Raw genomic sequence first — 20,041 nt, 5'->3', positions numbered from 1 at the left:
GCCTTACATCCTTAGTAAAAACTTTTCACTGCTTCTAGCTACTTGCCTCCCACGCCATATACTCTTAAAACCTTCCACAAGTGTTAATGATGGCTTTGATTAGGTTCTCAATTTCCCATGCCATCTCAGCTAACTTAGAAAAAATATATAAAATAGAGGGCATAATCCTCACTTGGCCCCATTCTCTGTTACTTCTTTTGGAAAAGTAAAAACAAGAGGGGGGGATTTCCAGCCACCTGCTCCCACCTTTTTTAGTCGCCTTTTACAATGTGCAGGAAATACACGGGAAGTATCCTTTCCCCGTATCCCCAGGGATATTTATATTTGTGTGTATGTATATATTCATACTTGATTGCCATTGCCTGCATTAGCATGGTAGTGCCAGGAACAGATTAAGAAAGACCACATCTGCTTACATTCATTCTGTAGCTGTCATCCTTGAATAGTTGACTGGATATACATAATGCCCTAAGAGACATTGATTGTAATAATTTTTTGATTTTATTGTGTTGTGCAAAGTAATAAGGAATGTATGAACAAACATTGGTGGGTTTTCTTTTAAGTGTTGAACTTAACATGTTGCTATTCTATGGAAAAAGCATTCTAGGAGTGGCAATGTATGATCATTTTCTAATTCCATAATAAATTTCAGAGAAGTTATAGTAATCCTTCTGATCCAAAATGCTTGGGTAATCAGCAATTCCAGATAACACAATTTTCAGTCATTCTATTTATCTATATATTGTCATTCTATTTATCTATATATATCTCTGATGCCTATTCCTTCCATGAACTCCCTCATGAGGGTGGCCACAGCAATAGTTTCTCCATATCTGGTAAGCTCCAGTGCTACTTCTTAGCCTTTCATGCCTCACCATTAACAGGCCACTGTCAGAAGACAGTGTTTCCAGAGGCTCTTACTAACTACTTCTAGCTGATGTGTTTATCTAATGTTCCAACTTTCTACTTCTGAGTAATGCTCCTGCTTAATTTTGTTACCTGCTACCTGCCAATGTTCCTTCTTATTACTTCTGTCTGTTGCTCCTAACATTTTGTGAAAAGGCAGGGCTGATGTGTAACGTTCACCACAGGAAAATCTATAGTTACAAAGAATGAGTTGTGCGAGTTAGGTGTTGTCAGATGTTATGTCTGACGAGGAGAGATTGTATGTTTGTGGATAGAATGCAAGCAGCCCATGTGTAGGTGAGGCAGAAAGAAAAGACAGCTATCTGAGTCAGAGGAATGCAGCTTGACAACCTTTGAAGAGCTGGCTCACTACACACCCATCGTTAACCCTCCCAATACCTTGTTGGATAGTACTGGTTATATACCTCCTTGGTTGGTGGCTGCCTACCAACTAGATATTTCAGAAATTGTAATATTTTAGAATATTTTGCAAAGAGGAAATGTTATTATATGTAAGTGTATAAGAAAATGACACTGAAGTCCTTCATAAGTGCCAACTTGGACTTGCTCTTTTCCCGCCTCGTGCACAACTCCATCTTCTTTTCGAGGCTTAAAACATTCCTCTTGTGCTTCATCTGAGACACGGATGGCTTCAGAAAGCTGTCAGGCAATTGTTAATGTCCACAAAATAAACAGATATGGAAGAGTAGGACAACACCACACCAGAAAGCACATGGAAGATGTTAAACAATCACCAGCACCACAAAACACTAGGTGGTGAGTACACTAATCACATATACTCAAAAATATGTAGCTCATTGTCTGGTATCATTTTCATGGTTGCCATTTCTAAAACTATCACCATTTTTCTTCCCACCAATACATCTGGTACAAAATTTAAGAGAATGTTACTATAGCTGCTCCCTGCAATCAAACTAAGTTACTTTAGTTGTTGCTGTAACAAAACCCTGCAATTAAGAACACTATCAATGTGCTACTTGAATTTAAACCTCTCCATTTTCACTGACTTTCAGGTGCCTAGCTTTTTCTTTGCTTTTTACCTCCATCCCTGTAAGGCCATTGTAGAAAGGCATTGCTATATTATCATTCAATCCTTATGTTAAAAGATCAAATTACTGCTCAGTGAACTTGATTTGATTGTCTTTTGCCCTTTTGTAGACAGTATCAAGGTCTCTTTGTAAACTGAGACTTAATATATCAAGGGCTTTGGAAGTGAAACCCATGTGTGTAACTCTGGTGCAGCAACAAGCAGTGAAGATAGCTAGCCATTTATGTCAGTGTTACAGAGGATGGTGTCAACTCCTGTTTATTTGAGGGTGTTTGTATGGATGGTATCAAATCCATTGTTGATGTCAATTGTTACAAATATTGTGTGGGAGAGAGGTTGTGGTTTATTGACTTACTCCTTGATATATTATCTGAGGTTCATTTGCAGTGCTGTAGTAGAGTAGTTAAGTCTAAAACTATGCTGTGTGGGTGAGAGTGAGATATTATGGTTGATTCTCTTCTACATCAGACTTTCATGGAGTTTGGATATGAAAGACAGCAGTAACATGAGGTAGTAGGTGGAGGGGAGTTGGTGGTTTGAAGGATTTCAGGTTGGGCACTATGTTGGCATTCCTCCAGATGTCTTAAGATTTTCTGTTTAACCATGAATGGTTAAAGATACATGTGAGTGTTTGGATTGCATTTTGGCCAAAATGATTTATGTGGAAGTTTGAAATATTATGGCGAAGGAAACTTCTTCATGGTTTTGATTGCATTGTGAGTGTCTTTGAGAGTAGAGGTGGTTGAGTAGTTGTTTTAAGATGGGTTTTGTGTAGTTTTTTCAGGAATTTACTGTTCAGTGATGTGGTTGGTTTGTGGCTGATTTTTAATGGGGATGTTTGTTCTTTAAGTAAAGAAATTTTATGGCTTGGGTCAGAAACACTTTATAAGTGGGGGCTGAGGTAGTGCATGACCCCCCCCCTACACACACACACACACACACCCACACACACAGACAAGACTTGGTTGCTAAGGGTTTTGTAGTTCATACTGTTAAGGAAGGAGTGCCAGTTTTCAATTTGCTTTTCAGTGATTAGGTTAGTGATGATGTGTTTGAACTTGTTCTGTGATTTCTTTTGGTGCTGAGTAGTTTTGTCCAAGCATTTTCCTTTGTTTTTAATGTAACCTATTTGTGGGGAAAGGTTTAGGTTATAGTGTTTTTATATCCTTTAGGTATATTCTTCTTACTGGATCAGTGATGTTGAACTGTGAGATGGCATAGTATAGGGATGGGAAATTATCCAGGGTGAAGTTTAAGAGTTTAGATTTCATACACTGTGAATGTTGGTCTGTCTGCTTTCACACAGTTTGTGCGTGCTTTTTAGTAGCTTTATGTGTTGGATAGGTTAGGTGGAGCATAATCAGAATGGGTAAGTGGGCAGAGGAGAGTTCATGTATGTTGGTTGGTTCTTATATGCAGTTCTGATGTGAGGTTATTTGTCAAAGGTGGTGGATTGGGATTTTGGTCAGGGGTTTGCATAGGTTTAGTATGTTGTAGAGGAATGACAGATGTGTAGATAATGATAGAAGAGAATAAAAAGGTTAATAGGAGTAAATACTGTAGAGGACTTAAGGAAAGGTGGAAGAGAAGAATGAATATGCACATATCTTCTATGGGAGCCAGCTTGGATAAGTAAATGATCAAATTCTAGTGACTAAGGTATTTAGTAGAAATTCCTAGTGGTTTTCCTGCTGTATATACAGAAATAGTATATGTTGTGTTGCTGTGTGCAATAAGACGGTTCAAGAAAAGATATTTTTCTTGATATTTGACTTGTGGAAAAGGTTGAGTTTGACTACTGTGGATGAAAGAGAGTATATGTATTGTATGTGGTGTTTTCTGCATTTTAAGCAAGATGGTTTAGGCATCATATCTCCTTGATAGTTACTAATCACCTACATTTTTCATGTGTTACAGGCAAAACAAGAAAATGCAAACAGAACACTTGCAGAAAAGTTCTATATTTTTATTTGGCCATTTCCTAAGTTAATGGGGATGGAGATGAATAATACTTCCCTTACATTTCCTGTGTGTTGTAGAAAGCAACTAAGAGGGGCTGAAAGCCCTCTCCTTCTTGTATTTGAGTTTTTAAAAGATGGAACAGAATTAGGAACCAAGTGAGGGGTGCTCATCCTTCTTGAAGGCTCAGACTAGGATGTCTGAATGTGTTTAGATGTGTCCAAGATGAGACTTAGAAAGAGAGATAAGTAGCATATTTGAAGAAAGGAACCTAAGCGCTGTAGCTCTGAGCAAAATGAAATCTTAGGGTAAGGGAGAAGATTGTACTTTAAAGGCTTGGGGTTCAAAAATGCAGGAAGGTGTGAGGCATGCAAGGGATAGAGTGCATTGGAGCGATGTCGTTTACAGGAGACAATGTGCTGTCAGTGGGCTGAGCCTTTGCATATGAAGCAGTTGGATAATACCACATAAAGGTCTCTGGGACCTGGTTCTGCATAGAGGTATTTAGTTTATGTACATAATACATAACAGCAAGTGAGTGATTATGAGTAAATGAGGCCATTACTTCATCTGTTACTGGCACTGTCTTGCTAATGAGGAAATGGCAAATATGTTTGAAAAATATAAGAAGGTAAGTTGTGGAGTGCTCTTACTATAATGTGCTTTCTTGCTTTAGTTTACCACCTAAAGTATTTGCAAAATGTGTTTTCAGTCTAATGTGCCTGTTAATTTTATTTGTAGGTAATGCTTGATGGCCTGTCCAGTGAAATGGGTGGACGGGAGATCACCATGAATGAACTTCAGATCAACCAGAGTACCCTGAACCTGGATGCTGCCCCTCTTATTCACAGTCTGTATAGCACTTTTTTTCAGCTCCTAGTAACTTAGTGTTACTGTTTTTGTGTAAGAGTACTATTGTTTTTTGAATTTTGCAGAAGTCTTGAATGAAAAGTATACACCTAGCCACTGCTTAGCAATGGGACTAGGTTATTGGAAAACCTTTTGCTAAACGCTTTACTCATATGAGAAAAATTTCCATATCTGACATTTAAGAATGAAATATACAGAAGTCTCATGCCAACCGCTGGGGTTACGTTCCTGAAAGATCCTGGGTTGAAAAATAGAGGGTGAAGGACTGTGACCTTTGAGATGAATTCTTAATTCCAGTAATGAAAACTTAGAGGTTAGAAATAAGCAAGGTTTACTTCACAAACAACATGCATATGTTATAAATGTATCAGGAAATTATTTACAAAATTGTAAGGTAACAACATAATGGCAGTGTGTCATCAATGATACTGTGCCTCCATTCTCCTGAAAAGCATCCAGCCAGCTACATCACACAAAAGGCCATTTCAACACTTGTCCTAGCAACACACCTTCGTTGTGACATGCCTCCTGCCTCTCCCTAAAAATATTGGTAAGCTGGGCTGGACCACAAGCAGCCCATAGCCACTTGTCTGATGCAACCCATTTGTATGTGAGTGCAAAATCACTTCTGGCAAGTTTGTATCATCTTCAGTGAAAAAATGAAGTACAGTCTTGATGAAGATCTTTACAATCCAAATGAATCTAGATTTTCCCTCCTCCTGACATGAGCATATCCTTGAAACTTCAGGAGCTCCATTAAGAGTATTCCTTGGGATGTATAATTAAAGTTCAAATTACCCATCACATTTAAAGTAATATCATATGAATGATATATCGTATAGTGTCATTGGAACTTTGGTGTAAAAAGAATTTTCTTTTTTTTTCAAGGGTATGATAGTGAGAGATTGGTTAGTAAGGAATGAGTAAATTTTAGATTGTGGGGAGAATGGTTAAAAGTATCAATATACAACTAAGGTGTTAATGATGTTTAGACACTTAAGAAGAGATTGACTGAAGGCATATGTTTGAGATGAATGGTGAAGAGATTGACTGAAGGCATATGTTTGAGATGAATGGTGTACGATATAGGTGGAGAGAGTGATGGAGTGTTGATAGAATATTGTTTCAGTACAGAAATTTGCAGAGATATCTAGAGACTTGTATTTGAGGAAGATCCCACAAGAGTTACCCTTTAGTATAAAAAGGAAAGACATGGAATATTGATTTTCTGGTTGATTTCTATAAATTGTTTCATTAATATTATATCCCAGCAGAGATTCTGAAAATTATGAGATTTGATGTAGGTATTTTCCTGTCAAGAATAGGTTCATTGTGACAAATTTCTTTTTTTTGTGTGTGTGGTCTGAGAACTACTGCAGCATTGCATATAATCTGTCAGATGTATCATGCACTCTGGATCTGCTTTGCAGAATTCTCATATACATATGCTTTTACTTTGTTTTTAGTGCAAATAAAGCATTTATATTGCAGGAATGCTGCATGACTCGGAGGTTTATGAAGAAGAGGAGGATGAAAATGATCATGACATGGTGAGAATACTCAAGGAGTAATGCACAGTGACCTCAGTGTACAGATGGCCAAACAAGCAGGAGTTAAAAGTATATATCCTTAACACAATAGCCATAACTTCCTTCTTGACCAAATGCCTTAACGTAGCCTTTGTAATCCCCAGGAACAGAATGCCACCAGCTTATTGCTGTCATCATATGGCTTTAGCAAACAAGTTCATACCTATATCTAAGGCTCATTATACAAATAGAAATGGACCTGAAAAGTTTGGCAAAGTAAAACCAAGAGCCCTGAATGTTAATTCCTTTAATCTTTCAAATGTTTCCGAATAAGCAGATTTTCAGTTCACCACATTCCTTCCTTGTAAGTTTATGTGAAATGTGCTTCCTTAAGAAACCCATACAAGAAATGGCTTAATCTACTTGACATGAAAGCTATCTTAAGTTGGGTATAGCTAAGCTTCAGCAGTGCTTTGAGCACTAATATTTTCCTTGTAGGTGTGAATCCTAAAATCATATCATGAACTCATAGAAGCCTCAACATTAAGGGTTCACAAAATGCTGACCAGTACTTTACCTTTTGTTTCCCACACCTAGGTCCAGCTCCCAGTGTAACTCCAAACCAAGTTGAGAATAGAAATACTAGGGTTAGTATTGGGCGTATAAAAACATAACTTTTCTTTCCCATACCTAGATCCCAGTTTCCATTGTAACCTCAAACCAAGTTTAAAGTTGAAATACTAGGGTTAGTATTGGGTTCATAATCAGTATGGGAAGCCACTTCCCTTTGATTAAGGTATCATGTACCCTAGAAGTATTATTCAAATGGAACATATGGGTACCCTTAAAATGCACCTCAACAATTCCATTTAGATGTGTATTCCTAACATGCCACATGTTACCACATAAATTCATGATTCCAAAACATAATGCATAACCCCTTGGTGGAAGGGCTGTTGTCTTCATATGTTTTGTATCTTTTCCCATGCTCATTTTGAGAGGTTATTATTTGTATATTCGTCTTTTAGTTGATCTAGTCATTCAACACTGTATCAAAACACCTACCATAACTCCCTCAACATTCAGGATTCACCTCTCAAAGGTTACTTGAGGGATCCAGGGTGGACCCCTGCTTGTACTGTAAATGGACTCCACTTAACTTGATTTGTATCACAACATCACTTGAGGGTTAATTGTATCTAGGCCCTCTAGTCCCTCAAGCCTCATGACCCTTGTGTGACTGAGTGTCCCTTGTAAACCATCAAGCTTCTTGAGTTTTCATCAAGCCAGGGTTTGCCTTTTACCCTTATGCCCATGGTCTTTGCCTGTCATCTTTCCCACATTCTTTAAAGTCAGTGACCTGACAGTCTTGGTTCCTTAGGACTACTTATCCCTTATTGATAAAAAAAGCATTGTTCATATATATCTTTTACATCATGAAAATTACAAGTGTGTAAACATATCCTTTTCTCAGAACATTGAAGGTGAAGAGATGGAGTAAGGACACTATGTGGTGTGAGATGGTTTGATTGAGTTAGTAGTGAAATAGTAAGAGAAAGGTTTGATAAGATTGTAGTTAAGATAGTGGAAGAGGTTGTGGTGAAATAGTATGGAGAGAATGAGCAAGGAGAGGTTGACAAAAAGAATATGTGTGTTAGAAGTGGAGAGGAAAAGAAGGGGAAACCAAACTAGAGATAGAAGGATGGAGTGAAAAATAATTTGAGTTGTCGGGACCTGAACATGCAGCAAGTTCAAAAATATTAGTTTGGTATAAAGGGGACAGTGTGCTGTCAGTGAACTGAACCAGAGCATGTGAAGCAACTGGGGGAACCATAGAAAGGTATGTGGGGCAAGTTTGTGGTTAGAGGACCGTGGGTTCAGTGCATTGCACACGATAGCTGAAGATTGGATATGAGCAAATACGGCCTGTCTTCATCTGTTCCATGCACTACCTCACTAACACAGGAAATGGTGTACAAGTATGAAAAATATTTTGTGTACCTCTTCACAACAAAAAATAAAGATTGCTGTTGTTTTTTGGTGGGCTTTTGTACGCTGGGAAGGCCAAAAAAGTAATTCAAATATCAAAAGGGTTGAATGACTATAAAGTTTATGTAGCATTAAGATTTCTCTAAAACAGTGTGTAGTAATAGAAATTTAAGATATGAAGAAAATATGGACATTTTTTTGCATTCATTCATTATATGACAGTAAAATTGAGAAAGTGATTGAATAAGCCTAATGCATTCCAAAAGCTTAAATCTTCATTATTTATATATATCCTCTTGGCTTTCTTCACTCATCCTATCCATGTGTCCAAACCATATCAGCACACCTTGTTCATCCCTCTTAATCATACTTATTTTGTGGTAGTAAGCATTGCATGTAAGTGCTGAATTGGTTTGGTCTTATGAATATGAGTGAATAGAGACTGACCAAGAAGATATGCATCAAAAGTGAAGTGAACAAGTCAGATGGGGAGACCTAGGACATGGAAGGAAGAATGGGATGAAAGAGGCTTTGAGTTATCAGGGCCTGAACATGCAGGAATAAGAGGAGCATGCATGGGATAGAGCAAATTGGAATAATGTATTATATGGGGGGGGGGGTGCATTATTACATGACAGCTAGAGACTGAGTGTGAATGAATGGAGCCTTTGTTGTCTTTTCCTAGCGCTACCTCGCACACATGAGGGGGGAGGGGGTTGTTATTTCATGTGTGGCGAGGTGGCGATGGGAATGAATAAAGGCAGACAGTATGAATTATGTACATGTGTATATATGTATATGTCTGTGTGTGTATATATATATGTATACGTTGAGATGTATAGGTATGTATATTTGCATGTGTGGACGTGTATGTATATACATGTGTATGTTGGTGGGTTGGGCCATTCTTTCGTCTGTTTCCTTGTGCTGCCTCGCTAACGTGGGAGACAGCGACAAAGCAAAATAAATGAATATGGGGGGGGCAGCATCTTGTCAGAGCTGAACTAAGGCATATGAAGTGGTCACGGGAAATCATGGAAATGTCTGCAGAGCAAGTTTATTGATTAACATAAATTGTAATCTAAATCTTTCTCTTTAGATCATTACAGGTATTTCTTTCTCATGGATAATGAAATTTTCAGAGCTTCGCTTTACCAACAATATATTTACACTTTCTCAGGGACATCATAAGTAGCAGATACAAATTAGTTAAACTGCAGACACAAGAACCATATTCTTACACGTCTTTCATCTTCATCCAAATTTTACAATTTAGCTTATGGAACTGGGGCCAGGGACCCCAACTGTGCACAATTTGTTCCCCCAATAGGAGCAAGTATGCATTTTATCCACGTAACAGCATGTGCAAATTATAATTACTATCCTGACTTACAAGTAGTGTTGAAGGGACACCCAGACACTGTGCACCATTTTTGTCAAATATTGGTCCTTTTTTGGTCATTACAACAATGCAGCCAGGCTAGCCTTTACAACTCTGTTTTTTTTTTCCATTAACCTTTTTTGTGTCATAAATATTTCCCTTAGTAACTACAGTATAATCTGTCCCTTTATAAAAAGCAGGTTTACATATCCTCAAAAACTCTCACCATTATTCACTTTTTCTTTTCTTTCTATGGCCTGGCCTCCATCAGGATTTTTGTTCGATAATGGAACCTCCAACAGAAGGAAAATTTTATTTTAACATAAAACTTAAAATTCCCCCTTTTTTTTTTTTTACAAACTTTTAAAGAAATGCTGCTGTTACATCATATTTTCTATAATACCTTTGTTGAGATGACTTTACAAATTATGCTGAATGTAAATTTTCATTCTTAAATAGTACATGGAAATATAACGGCTCTACACACAGATAAATTGAACTCTCAACCTTCATCACCTGTCAACTCATGAGAGAGAAACTTCACATCACCAATATGCTTAAATGCACTCTTAATGATGTGGCTGTAACATATATATTTTGAAACACTCTTTTGCTACTCAAAACGTTCTTCCTTTTCATGTTTACCATTTACATAAACAAAGCCAACTAATGCTCAGAAAAAAAATTAGAATTCACATAAAATCAAGAATCTTCATTCAGAACTCTGTTCTCCACTGCTTGAGCAACTGCCTCAAATGGATCTTTTTTGTAGAATGGATCCTGATGAGCCTTCATGAACATCCATACATTCGACAAGCTGAAAAAAACAAAAATCAGTGCTGAAACATGATACATCCATACATTAAACAAGCTGAAAAAAGAAACTAATAGTGAAACATACTACCCAACATGATTAACATAGTGAAATGTGTAGCATAGTGTTCATCATGGTTTTCTGCCAGGTGTTTCCCTTGTAGAAAAAAAATATTCCTTCATATATTAATGAAGAAATACCAAAAAATGGGTTTACTTTCCTCTAGGTTGGTGAGGGAGGGTATTAAATAAATAGGCAGGCCCTGGTAGGCAGCAAGGATCCTCATTATTTAATTATATGATTTTTGTTTTTACATGGAATTTCATTTTACATCCATCTGAACACATTTACACTTAACCATTTCTTAATAGGTTCAACTTCACATCTCAAACTATTGTCTCATTGCTGTCACTACAGCTAAACCTTTAGGTAATTCTAAAGTCTCTGAAACTCTCACTCTCTTAATACTTAAAAATCCCATTCTCATCTGTGTCTATGTTCTGGACATCACTCACCTATTACAGCACTACAAACACCATATCAAAATATCCCAAGACCCTTAATTCCCATGGTGCAACTACTATCATGAAAACACCAAGCTCCTACTACTCAATTGCACTGCACTCTTTGCACACAAATGCATACAAAACATCTCCATACTTTATGAACTATGGTCACAAGTAAATGTGGCCAGCTTCCTAAGCAACTAAAAAGGTTAAGAGTTGAGGCATGGAAACCCTCCTCTCCTTGTATATCAGTTCATGAGATTTGGAAAAGGAGCCAAGTAAGGAGTGCTCATCCTCCTCAAATACTCGGATGCAACCAAGGTGAGGAGACAAGAGTAGTAAATTTGAAGAGAGGAATCTGGAAGTTCTACCTCTGAGCAAAACAAAGCTCATGAGGTGGGGGGAAAAATAATTTGGAATGTCTTTTAAGTGTAAAGTCAGGGGTTGGTGTAAAGATGAGAGCTAAGAAAGGGGTAGCACTTTTACTGATGTGGGTGAAACTGAAGGTGAATTATGAGTTGGGTGATTATTAGAGCTTATGCACCTGATAACGAGAGGAATGAGGAAGAAAGGCAAGTATTTTGAATGTAGCCAAGAGTATGTGTTATCAATTTTGAAGCTAAAGATTGAGTATTCATGATGGGTGATGCGGCAGTTTATGGCATAATTGGCACGTGTGGGGTACCCAGTGTGAACGAAAATGTTGAACAGCTTGTGAAGTTGTGTGCTGAAAAATGACTGGAGACGAGGAATCGCTGGTTCAATAAGAGGAACTTACATTTACACGAGTGAGTAGGAAAGATAGTCAGCAGGCACTATTAAATTACTGATAGGTGAGAAAAAAAAGAGACTTGGATGTGCATGTGCTAAAGGGAGTTGCTGGAAAGATGCTAAGTCAGTATATGGTGGAGGTGAATTTAAAAGCTTGTAGAGGGTTTAGAAGAAATGATAAGGCTAGGAAGAGAGTGTGGAGATGTAGATATTCTGTTCTGGGTGCCATGTAGTACTGAATGCTTGTAGCTACTTCTGTAACGTCAAGGTGCTGTGATGTGAGCTACTGTAAAGTTGTCTGCATATAAGAAGACCTTAACACTTCAGCAAGAAGTAATGGGTGGTCATTAAGCAATCAAATAACATACAAATCTTTTTGTTTTTCATTTTGTTTCTTATTTCTTTTATCCTTCTTAGATGCTTGAATCTCTTTTCTACTGCGGACAGCAGCAAGTTCTTCTAAGGATGGTAGAGCATTGAGAATTGGATGCATGTCCCCAACAATGACAGTTTTTTCACGTTTCTTGCGCTCTTTCTCTTTCCTTTCTGCAGTTCGGATGACATCAATTTCTGTTGAAAAACAAAAACAGAAATTTGAGTTTTGAAGTCAGAATTTTTTTTTTTCAGGTCAGTGTCCTGTGAACCATAAGAGAGAGATATCTTAAACCTCTGAGGATTAGAAATCTCTCAAACAAATTGTAACCTCTTCGAGTCCATTTAGGGAAATGCGGAGTTTCCATCTCCCCCCTCACCCCCTTTAGTCACCTTCTATGACACGCAAAGAAGATGTGAGAAGCATTCTTTCTCCTATAATTTTTTTTTTTTTTTTTTTTGCTTTGTCGCTGTCTCCCGCGTTTGCGAGGTAGCGCAAGGAAACAGACGAAAGAAATGGCCCAACCCACCCCCATACACATGTATATACATACGTCCACACACACAAATATACATACCTACACAGCTTTCCATGGTTTACCCCAGACGTTTCACATGCCTTGATTCAATCCACTGACAGCACGTCAACCCCGGTATACCACATCGCTCCAATTCACTCCATTCCTTGCCCTCCTTTCACCCTCCTGCATGTTCAGGCCCCGATCACACAAAATCTTTTTCACTCCATCTTTCCACCTCCAATTTGGTCTCCCTCTTCTCCTCGTTCCCTCCACCTCCGACACATATATCCTCTTGGTCAATCTTTCCTCACTCATTCTCTCCATGTGCCCAAACCATTTCAAAACACCCTCTTCTGCTCTCTCAACCACGCTCTTTTTATTTCCACACATCTCTCTTACCCTTACGTTACTTACTCGATCAAACCACCTCACACCACACATTGTCCTCAAACATCTCATTTCCAGTACATCCATCCTCCTGCGCACAACTCTATCCATAGCCCACGCCTCGCAACCATACAACATTGTTGGAACCACTATTCCTTCAAACATACCCATTTTTGCTTTCCGAGATAATGTTCTCGACTTCCACACATTCTTCAAGGCTCCCAGAATTTTCGCCCCCTCCCCCACCCTATGATCCACTTCCGCTTCCATGGTTCCATCCGCTGCCAGATCCACTCCCAGATATCTAAAACACTTCACTTCCTCCAGTTTTTCTCCATTCAAACTCACCTCCCAATTGACTTGACCCTCAACCCTACTGTACCTAATAACCTTGCTCTTATTCACATTTACTCTTAACTTTCTTCTTTCACACACTTTACCAAACTCAGTCACCAGCTTCTGCAGTTTCTCACATGAATCAGCCACCAGTGCTGTAATGTACAGTTATTTTTCATTTAATCATGTATATAATGTTGTATGTATTTAAAACATATATATTCAGAAGTGGTAGAGGAAGTGGTTTCAGAAGTGGTAGAGGATGTGTGGATCAGGTGTTTGCTTTGAAGAATGTATGTGAGAAATACTTAGTAAAGCAAATGGATTTGTATGTAGCATTTATGGATCTGGAGAAGGCATATGATAGAGTTGATAGAGATGCTCTGTGGAAGGTATTAAGAATATATGGTGTGGGAGGCAAGTTGTTAGAAGCAGTGAAAAGTTTTTATCGAGGATGTAAGGCATGTGTACGTGTAGGAAGAGAGGAAAGTGATTGGTTCTCAGTGAATGTAGGTTTGCAGCAGGGGTGTGTGATGTCTCCATGGTTGTTTAATTTTGTTTATGGATGGGGTTGTTAGGGAGGTAAATGCAAGAGTCCTGGAAAGAGGGGCAAGTATGAAGTCTGTTGGGGATGAGAGAGCTTGGGAAGTGAGTCAGTTGTTGTTCGCTAATGATACAGCGCTGGTGGCTGATTCATGTGAGAAACTGCAGAAGCTGGTGACTGAGTTTGGTAAAGTGTGTGGAAGAAGAAAGTTAAGAGTAAATGTGAATAAGAGCAAGGTTATTAGGTACAGTAGGGGTGAGGGTCAAGTCAATTGGGAGGTGAGTTTGAATGGAGAAAAACTGGAGGAAGTAAAGTGTTTTAGATATCTGGGAGTGGATCTGTCAGCGGATGGAACCATGGAAGCGGAAGTGGATCATAGGGTGGGGGAGGGGGCGAAAATTTTGGGAGCCTTGAAAAATGTGTGGAAGTCGAGAACATTATCTCGGAAAGCAAAAATGGGTATGTTTGAAGGAATAGTGGTTCCAACAATGTTGTATGGTTGCGAGGCGTGGGCTATGGATAGAGATGTGCGCAGGAGGATGGATGTGCTGGAAATGAGATGTTTGAGGACAATGTGTGGTGTGAGGTGGTTTGATCGAGTAAGTAACGTAAGGGTAAGAGAGATGTGTGGAAATAAAAAGAGCGTGGTTGAGAGAGCAGAAGAGGGTGTTTTGAAATGGTTTGGGCACATGGAGAGAATGAGTGAGGAAAGATTGACCAAGAGGATATATGTGTCGGAGGTGGAGGGAATGAGGAGAAGAGGGAGACCAAATTGGAGGTGGAAAGATGGAGTGAAAAAGATTTTGTGTGATCGGGGCCTGAACATGCAAGAGGGTGAAAGGAGGGCAAGGAATAGAGTGAATTGGAGCCATGTGGTATACAGGGGTTGACGTGCTGTCAGTGGATTGAATCAAGGCATGTGAAGCGTCTGGGGTAAACCATGGAAAGCTGTGTAGGTATGTATATTTGCGTGTGTGGACGTGTGTATGTACATGTGTATGGGGGGGGGGGGGGTTGGGCCATTTCTTTCGTCTGTTTCCTTGCGCTACCTTGCAAACGCGGGAGACAGCGACAAAGTATAAAAAAAAAAAAAAAAAAAAAAAAAAAAATATTCAAATAATGCTGCTGGGTACATGCTTACAGAATTATAAATTCTGCCTCCCTTGAATGTTTTATGAAGAGGAAGGGTAACTTTATCACCAGAAACTGCACACCACATCCTGGTTTAATTTCTAACACATGATGCATCCTAGAAACATATATATTCAAGTAACAAGGCTCTTTTAACTCTAAACAAGCAAATGCAAAGGAAGATATTTGAGTTATAGACATAAAATTCAAGGTAAGAAAAACAAGACTTGGCAGAATAAACCCACTGCTACCACTTCACAGAATTCCCTATCATGTATTTTACCAGGACAAATGGCAAATTACTAAGCCTTAGAAAAAAAAAGTTTTGAATACTTTAGCTACCACACATCCATGGTTAAATCAGTAAAGGAACAGGCTCCTCATGCTACCACAAATCCTTGGTTAAATCAATATAGGAACAGAGGCATCAGTCACAATAGTTCATTAAGAGGAAAGAAAATGTCAGTTTTTCTAGAACTTACACATTATTTCCAAATATTCATTATTCATTAATTATACTAAGAGATAAACCTTGCATTCATTCTTACTTTTCATAAGTTTTTCACGTCTTTGTATTCTTCTTCCTTTCTTGGTACCATTCTTATTCTGCTGGCCAGAGGAAACAACACTCATTCTACCTGATTTATCCTTACTTCCAGTAGCTTTCCCTAATTTGATATGAAAACTTGCAAACATGTTGTCACTGAAAAAGATGCAGCTAATCAGTTACATCAAGATAATGAATGATTATAGATGTATCACAATTTAACCCATGTAATTTCAGAGGTAATTCCTGAGGTTTTCCAAGATTTCTGGGTGTACTATGTCTTCCAGAAAAGGAAGAAATTCATAAAAAAGCAAACTCTTAATACCTAGAAAAAATAACAAAAACAAAAGGACAGATGTACAAATCATGAGTAATTGTCACTAACAGCTGAACCATAATAATCTAACGCATTCTATAATCATACTGTTGCATAACAACAAAGAAACCTTCAAAAGAAACCCATTTTCATACTCTACACATAAGTAGCAGCCCAGAAGAGGGTTAAGGCTGGGATACACATATGAGTGAGCAGGAAAGATGATAAGGGGGCATTATTGGATTATATACCAACAGGCATACAAAGGAGAGAGACTTGATACAATTGTGCTTTGAGGGGTAGCAGGCGGGGTGTCTGATTATTAATTAATGGAGGAGAGTGAAGGTCTATAAAGGTTTTAAGAAAAACAGACATAAGATAGGTGGCAAAAGGCTTGTGAAAGTGACTGAGCTTGGAAAAGGGGTTTGAGAGAAGAGAGACAAACTGTGAATGACAAACAGTGTAAACGAAGGTAGGGGAGTGGGTGAGGAATGGAAAGTATTTAGGGATGAAAAAAAGTGTAAACGAAAGGTAGGGGAATGGGTGAAGAATGGAAAGTATTTAGGGAAGCACTTCTTATTGTGCAAAAGAAGCCTGCATGTGCAAGCTGGGAGGTAGACAGGTGAGAAAGGGTAGTAAGTGGTGGGATGAGAGAGTTAAGTTGCTAGTGAAAGATATAAGAAGGGTTTTTGGTCAATATTTGCAGGGAAGGAGTGCAAATGACTGGGGATGTACAAGAAAAAGTGGCAGGAGATAAAGGGGAAGGTGCAGGGGCAGAAAAAGAGGGCAACTGGCAGTTCAGTTGAGTACAGCATCAGCAAATTTCTGGAAGATTATATAAATGTTTTGGAAGGAGGTTAATTGTTAGAAAAGCAAGAGAACAAATGGAATCATAGGTGAAGGGAACAGATGGGGAAGTTGTAAATGGCAGAAACAGGTTGGAGAGGAAACAGATGGATCGTTCAATGTGTTCAGTGGAAGATGTGAGATGTTTTGGATATGGATTTATGTAAAGTGAGAGAGTCATGGAAAGTGTTTCATGAAAAGAGGAAGGCTAGTGAAAGCCCTGCATAAGATGAAGTCCAGCAAAGTGGCTGGCACTGCAGTTGAATTTCTTCAGGAAATTGTATTGATGATAAGTTAACTAAAATTTTCAATATATGTATGGCTCATAGATGCCTGAGGACTAGCCTGTAATGTGCTACTCTATAAAAGCAACTCCAATATTCTCTTTTCTTACTTCAACTAATTCACTGAAGGCTATGCAAATGTTTTATTATGGATTTGTTCATTTATCTATCTATGTATCTACCTACCTACCTCTATCTCATAAGTAGTTTAATGTACATAATGTGGTGACCATGCTATTCTTTTTCCATTCATTTCATTTACATCTCTGAAAAGCTTCCATCTTCCCTTCTCACATATCAAATGAATCCCATTTTTCAATTTATTGACCATACTCAGGCTACAATTCACACTTTCATTTCTTTCACATGCTCACACTTAATAAAGTCTTATGAACATACATATTCCACATCCTTTATTTCTCCAACACTTACACTCTTCCTTAATTTACCAGAGTTGGCATTTAAGCAAAAGGCTATGTCTAAGAACAGGACACACGTCATTCCTGTAAAACTATCTCAGTTACACAGTTAATAACTGTTATGAAAGCAGTAAACTATTCCTTCAGTTCTATGACAGCATAAACAAACTGTGGTCCTATGAATATGTCCTGAACCCTGATGTGGAGCCTCCATCAGTTCTCTAAAGACATACAATTACTAAGATAACCATAATTTTTTTGACTAATCACTTGTTGTTACATCCTCTAATAATTACCAGAACATACTCAAAACAGCAAATGATCATACCTGGTATTAACTCCATCATCTAATTTTCTTTTTACCACAGGGACCAACTGCGGAATATCTGGTGACAAATTAGAACCATCATGGCCTTTCTCTTTGCGATCCTTTGCCAAACTTGTATGGTACTTCTGTCGAAGTCTTCGCACTTTCCCCATTCTAGAAAAACTTGCCCTCAACAGATCCAATAAGCAGTATTCTGGAAAAAAAAAAAAAAGACATGTGAAGCATCTGGGGTAAACCATAGTAAGGTCTGTGTTGCCTGGATGTTGAAAGGGAGCTGTGGTTTCAGTGCATTACACATGACAGCTAGAGACTGAGTGTGAATGAATGTGGCCTTTTTTGTCTGTTCCTTCACTACCTCGCTGGAGGGGGGGAGGGGAATGCTATTTCAAGTGTGGTGGGGTGGCGACAGGAATGGATGAAGGCAGCAAGCATGGATATGTACATGTGTATGTATATGTATGTATACACTGAAATGTATATGTGTGTGTGTGGGTGTTTACCTCACTAACGTTGGGAGATGGCAGTTAAGTATAATGACAGTGACTTGTGAACGAATGTGGTCTTTGTTGTCTTTTCCTGGCACTACCTCGCTCATACGCGTGGGGAGGGGGTGACATTTCATGTGTGGTGGAGTGGCGGTGGGAATGGATGAATATGTACATGTGTATACATGTATATGTCTGTGTATGTATATGTATGCATACGTTGAAATGTATACGTATGTATATGTGCGTGTGGGCGTTTATATATATAAGTGTGTATGTGGGTGGGTTGGGCCATTCTTTTGTCTGTTTCCTTGCGCTACCTCACTTACATGGGAGACAGCGACAAAGTATAATAAATGAATGAAAATAAATATTTTTTTTCATACATATTCGCCATTTCCCGCATTAGTGAGGTAGCGTTAAGAACAGAGGACTGAGCCTCAGATGGAACATCCTCACTTGGCCCCCTTCTCTGTTCCTTCTTTTGGAAAAAGGTAAGGAAAGCTTATGAAACTCCAACAGCACTCAGAAAGCAGGTCATATCCACTATTTGGGAGAAAAGGTCATAAAGTGTTCTGACGTTTTGTGTACACCTATGTGCAGAGAATGCATGAAAATTTAGTAGTAAGTGTTCTGTGCCTTCTTTATGATAGCTGCACCATGGGCATGAATGGTCTTGGAATATGCTGAAGTGGGATTTCCAGTGTTGTAGTCATGGACAAGAGAGTATGACTCATGCTTTTCTGGAGTGTGTGGTGAGCTTGATTTAACAATGAATTGGGAGGTAGGTTGTTTAGTTCTTGTAAGGTTAGTGTGTAAGAGCTCTGCCAATGATATATTTGTTTGGAGTATGGAAATCTGTGAGCACAGGTCATGGAAATGTGAGGCAGAGGTAAGTTTTTGATTTCTACTTGGGGGTTGGTGGTTTATTATAGTGTATTAGGTAGGAGGGGTCTAGCGCTGCTGCACTGAACTGCGTGCCAAGCACACTAGGGTGGGTCTCAATTGGGAAGATCTTTGTTTCATTATGTAGGTCTTGAGTTTCTGTGGTTGCCAGAAAGCTAATGATTGTTCTGAATGTACTGTACTGTGTGGTTTGCAGCTTTATTGTTTGATTTTGAAAGGATGGAAGAACAGGCAGGTGAGCACAGTTTAAGGGTGGAGTATATAAATTGTATGTAGAGGATTCTTTTTCTTGTCTAAATTTGGTGCCAGTTAGTGTTCTGAGGGCTTTTAGTTTGAGTTTTGCTTTTTTGCTGATGATTCTGATGTGAGGAGTGAATGCCATGTGTGTCATATGTGATTCCTACAATGGTTCATGTTTTATTCACTGGGCAGTGCCTCCTCTAATGTCAATAAACCTATGTAAGAATGAAAAAGTCTAACTTCAAGATTTTAGCTAATAAATAAGAAGTAACAAAAGAAATGTCTTTTCTTTTCCTACCTTATCCATCCAAGAGTACAGACAACGGACATGTCAATAAGCAGCAATGTTTAAAAGTCAAAAAATATTAAAGTACAGCCCTATACAGCACTCCTTCTCACTGAAGTTGGTTCTACCATTCTGTGTCAATAACACATTATGTGATACCTATCTGTCACTGACTAAAGTGATTTTTGGTTAGGATAATTCCGTTAACCCTTATATTAACAAAACAAGTGTGGAAACACAATGGATCAGATGATGCTAGGAAAGTAAAACAACTGTATGTCAATCTGAGGGGAAATATA

General features: G+C 38.5%; 2 protein-coding genes across 4 annotated transcripts in view; one reads left to right on the top strand and one right to left on the bottom strand.

The window, feature by feature from the left end:
- LOC139754134 (uncharacterized) overlaps positions 1-19,736 on the top strand; it is a 40,345-nt gene extending 20,609 nt beyond the window's left edge. Inside the window, exons 4-7 of one of the 3 annotated variants that reach the window (XM_071671257.1) lie at positions 4,676-4,784; positions 6,296-6,354; positions 6,931-6,980; positions 17,866-19,736. In XM_071671257.1, coding sequence (XP_071527358.1) covers positions 4,676-4,784; positions 6,296-6,354; positions 6,931-6,948 — 186 coding nt within the window. In that variant the 3' untranslated portion in view covers positions 6,949-6,980; positions 17,866-19,736. Of the gene's footprint in view, positions 1-4,675; positions 4,785-6,295; positions 6,424-6,930; positions 6,981-17,865 lie in introns of all 3 variants that reach the window. The other 2 variants (XM_071671255.1, XM_071671256.1) reach the window with 2 other exon arrangements.
- Positions 9,468-17,977, bottom strand: LOC139754133 (ribosome biogenesis protein SLX9 homolog). The gene is made up of 4 exons (XM_071671254.1): positions 17,826-17,977; positions 15,634-15,788; positions 12,163-12,364; positions 9,468-10,520 (listed from the first exon to the last, which is right to left on the bottom strand). The coding sequence occupies exons 1-4, from the start codon at positions 17,975-17,977 to the stop codon at positions 10,406-10,408; spliced, it is 624 nt and encodes a 207-aa protein (XP_071527355.1). The 3' UTR covers positions 9,468-10,405.
- Positions 19,737-20,041: the final 305 nt, after the last annotated feature.

This window comes from Panulirus ornatus, chromosome 16, assembly GCF_036320965.1.
Source record: "Panulirus ornatus isolate Po-2019 chromosome 16, ASM3632096v1, whole genome shotgun sequence".
In the NCBI taxonomy this organism is placed as follows: domain Eukaryota; kingdom Metazoa; phylum Arthropoda; class Malacostraca; order Decapoda; family Palinuridae; genus Panulirus; species Panulirus ornatus.
Note: the sequence above shows the minus strand (reverse complement) of the source record. Positions and strands in the feature narration are given on the sequence as shown.

Excerpts from the sequence above, each read along its gene's own strand:
- LOC139754133 (XM_071671254.1), bottom strand. The coding sequence starts at position 17,977 with ATGGGGAAAGTGCGAAGACTTCGACAGAAGTACCATACAAGTTTGGCA. Across the intron at positions 15,789-17,825 it reads GATGATGGAGTTAATACCAG|TGACAACATGTTTGCAAGTT; the intron begins GTATGATCATTT and ends CATCTTTTTCAG. Across the intron at positions 12,365-15,633 it reads ACGTGAAAAACTTATGAAAA|AAATTGATGTCATCCGAACT; the intron begins GTAAGAATGAAT and ends GTTTTTCAACAG.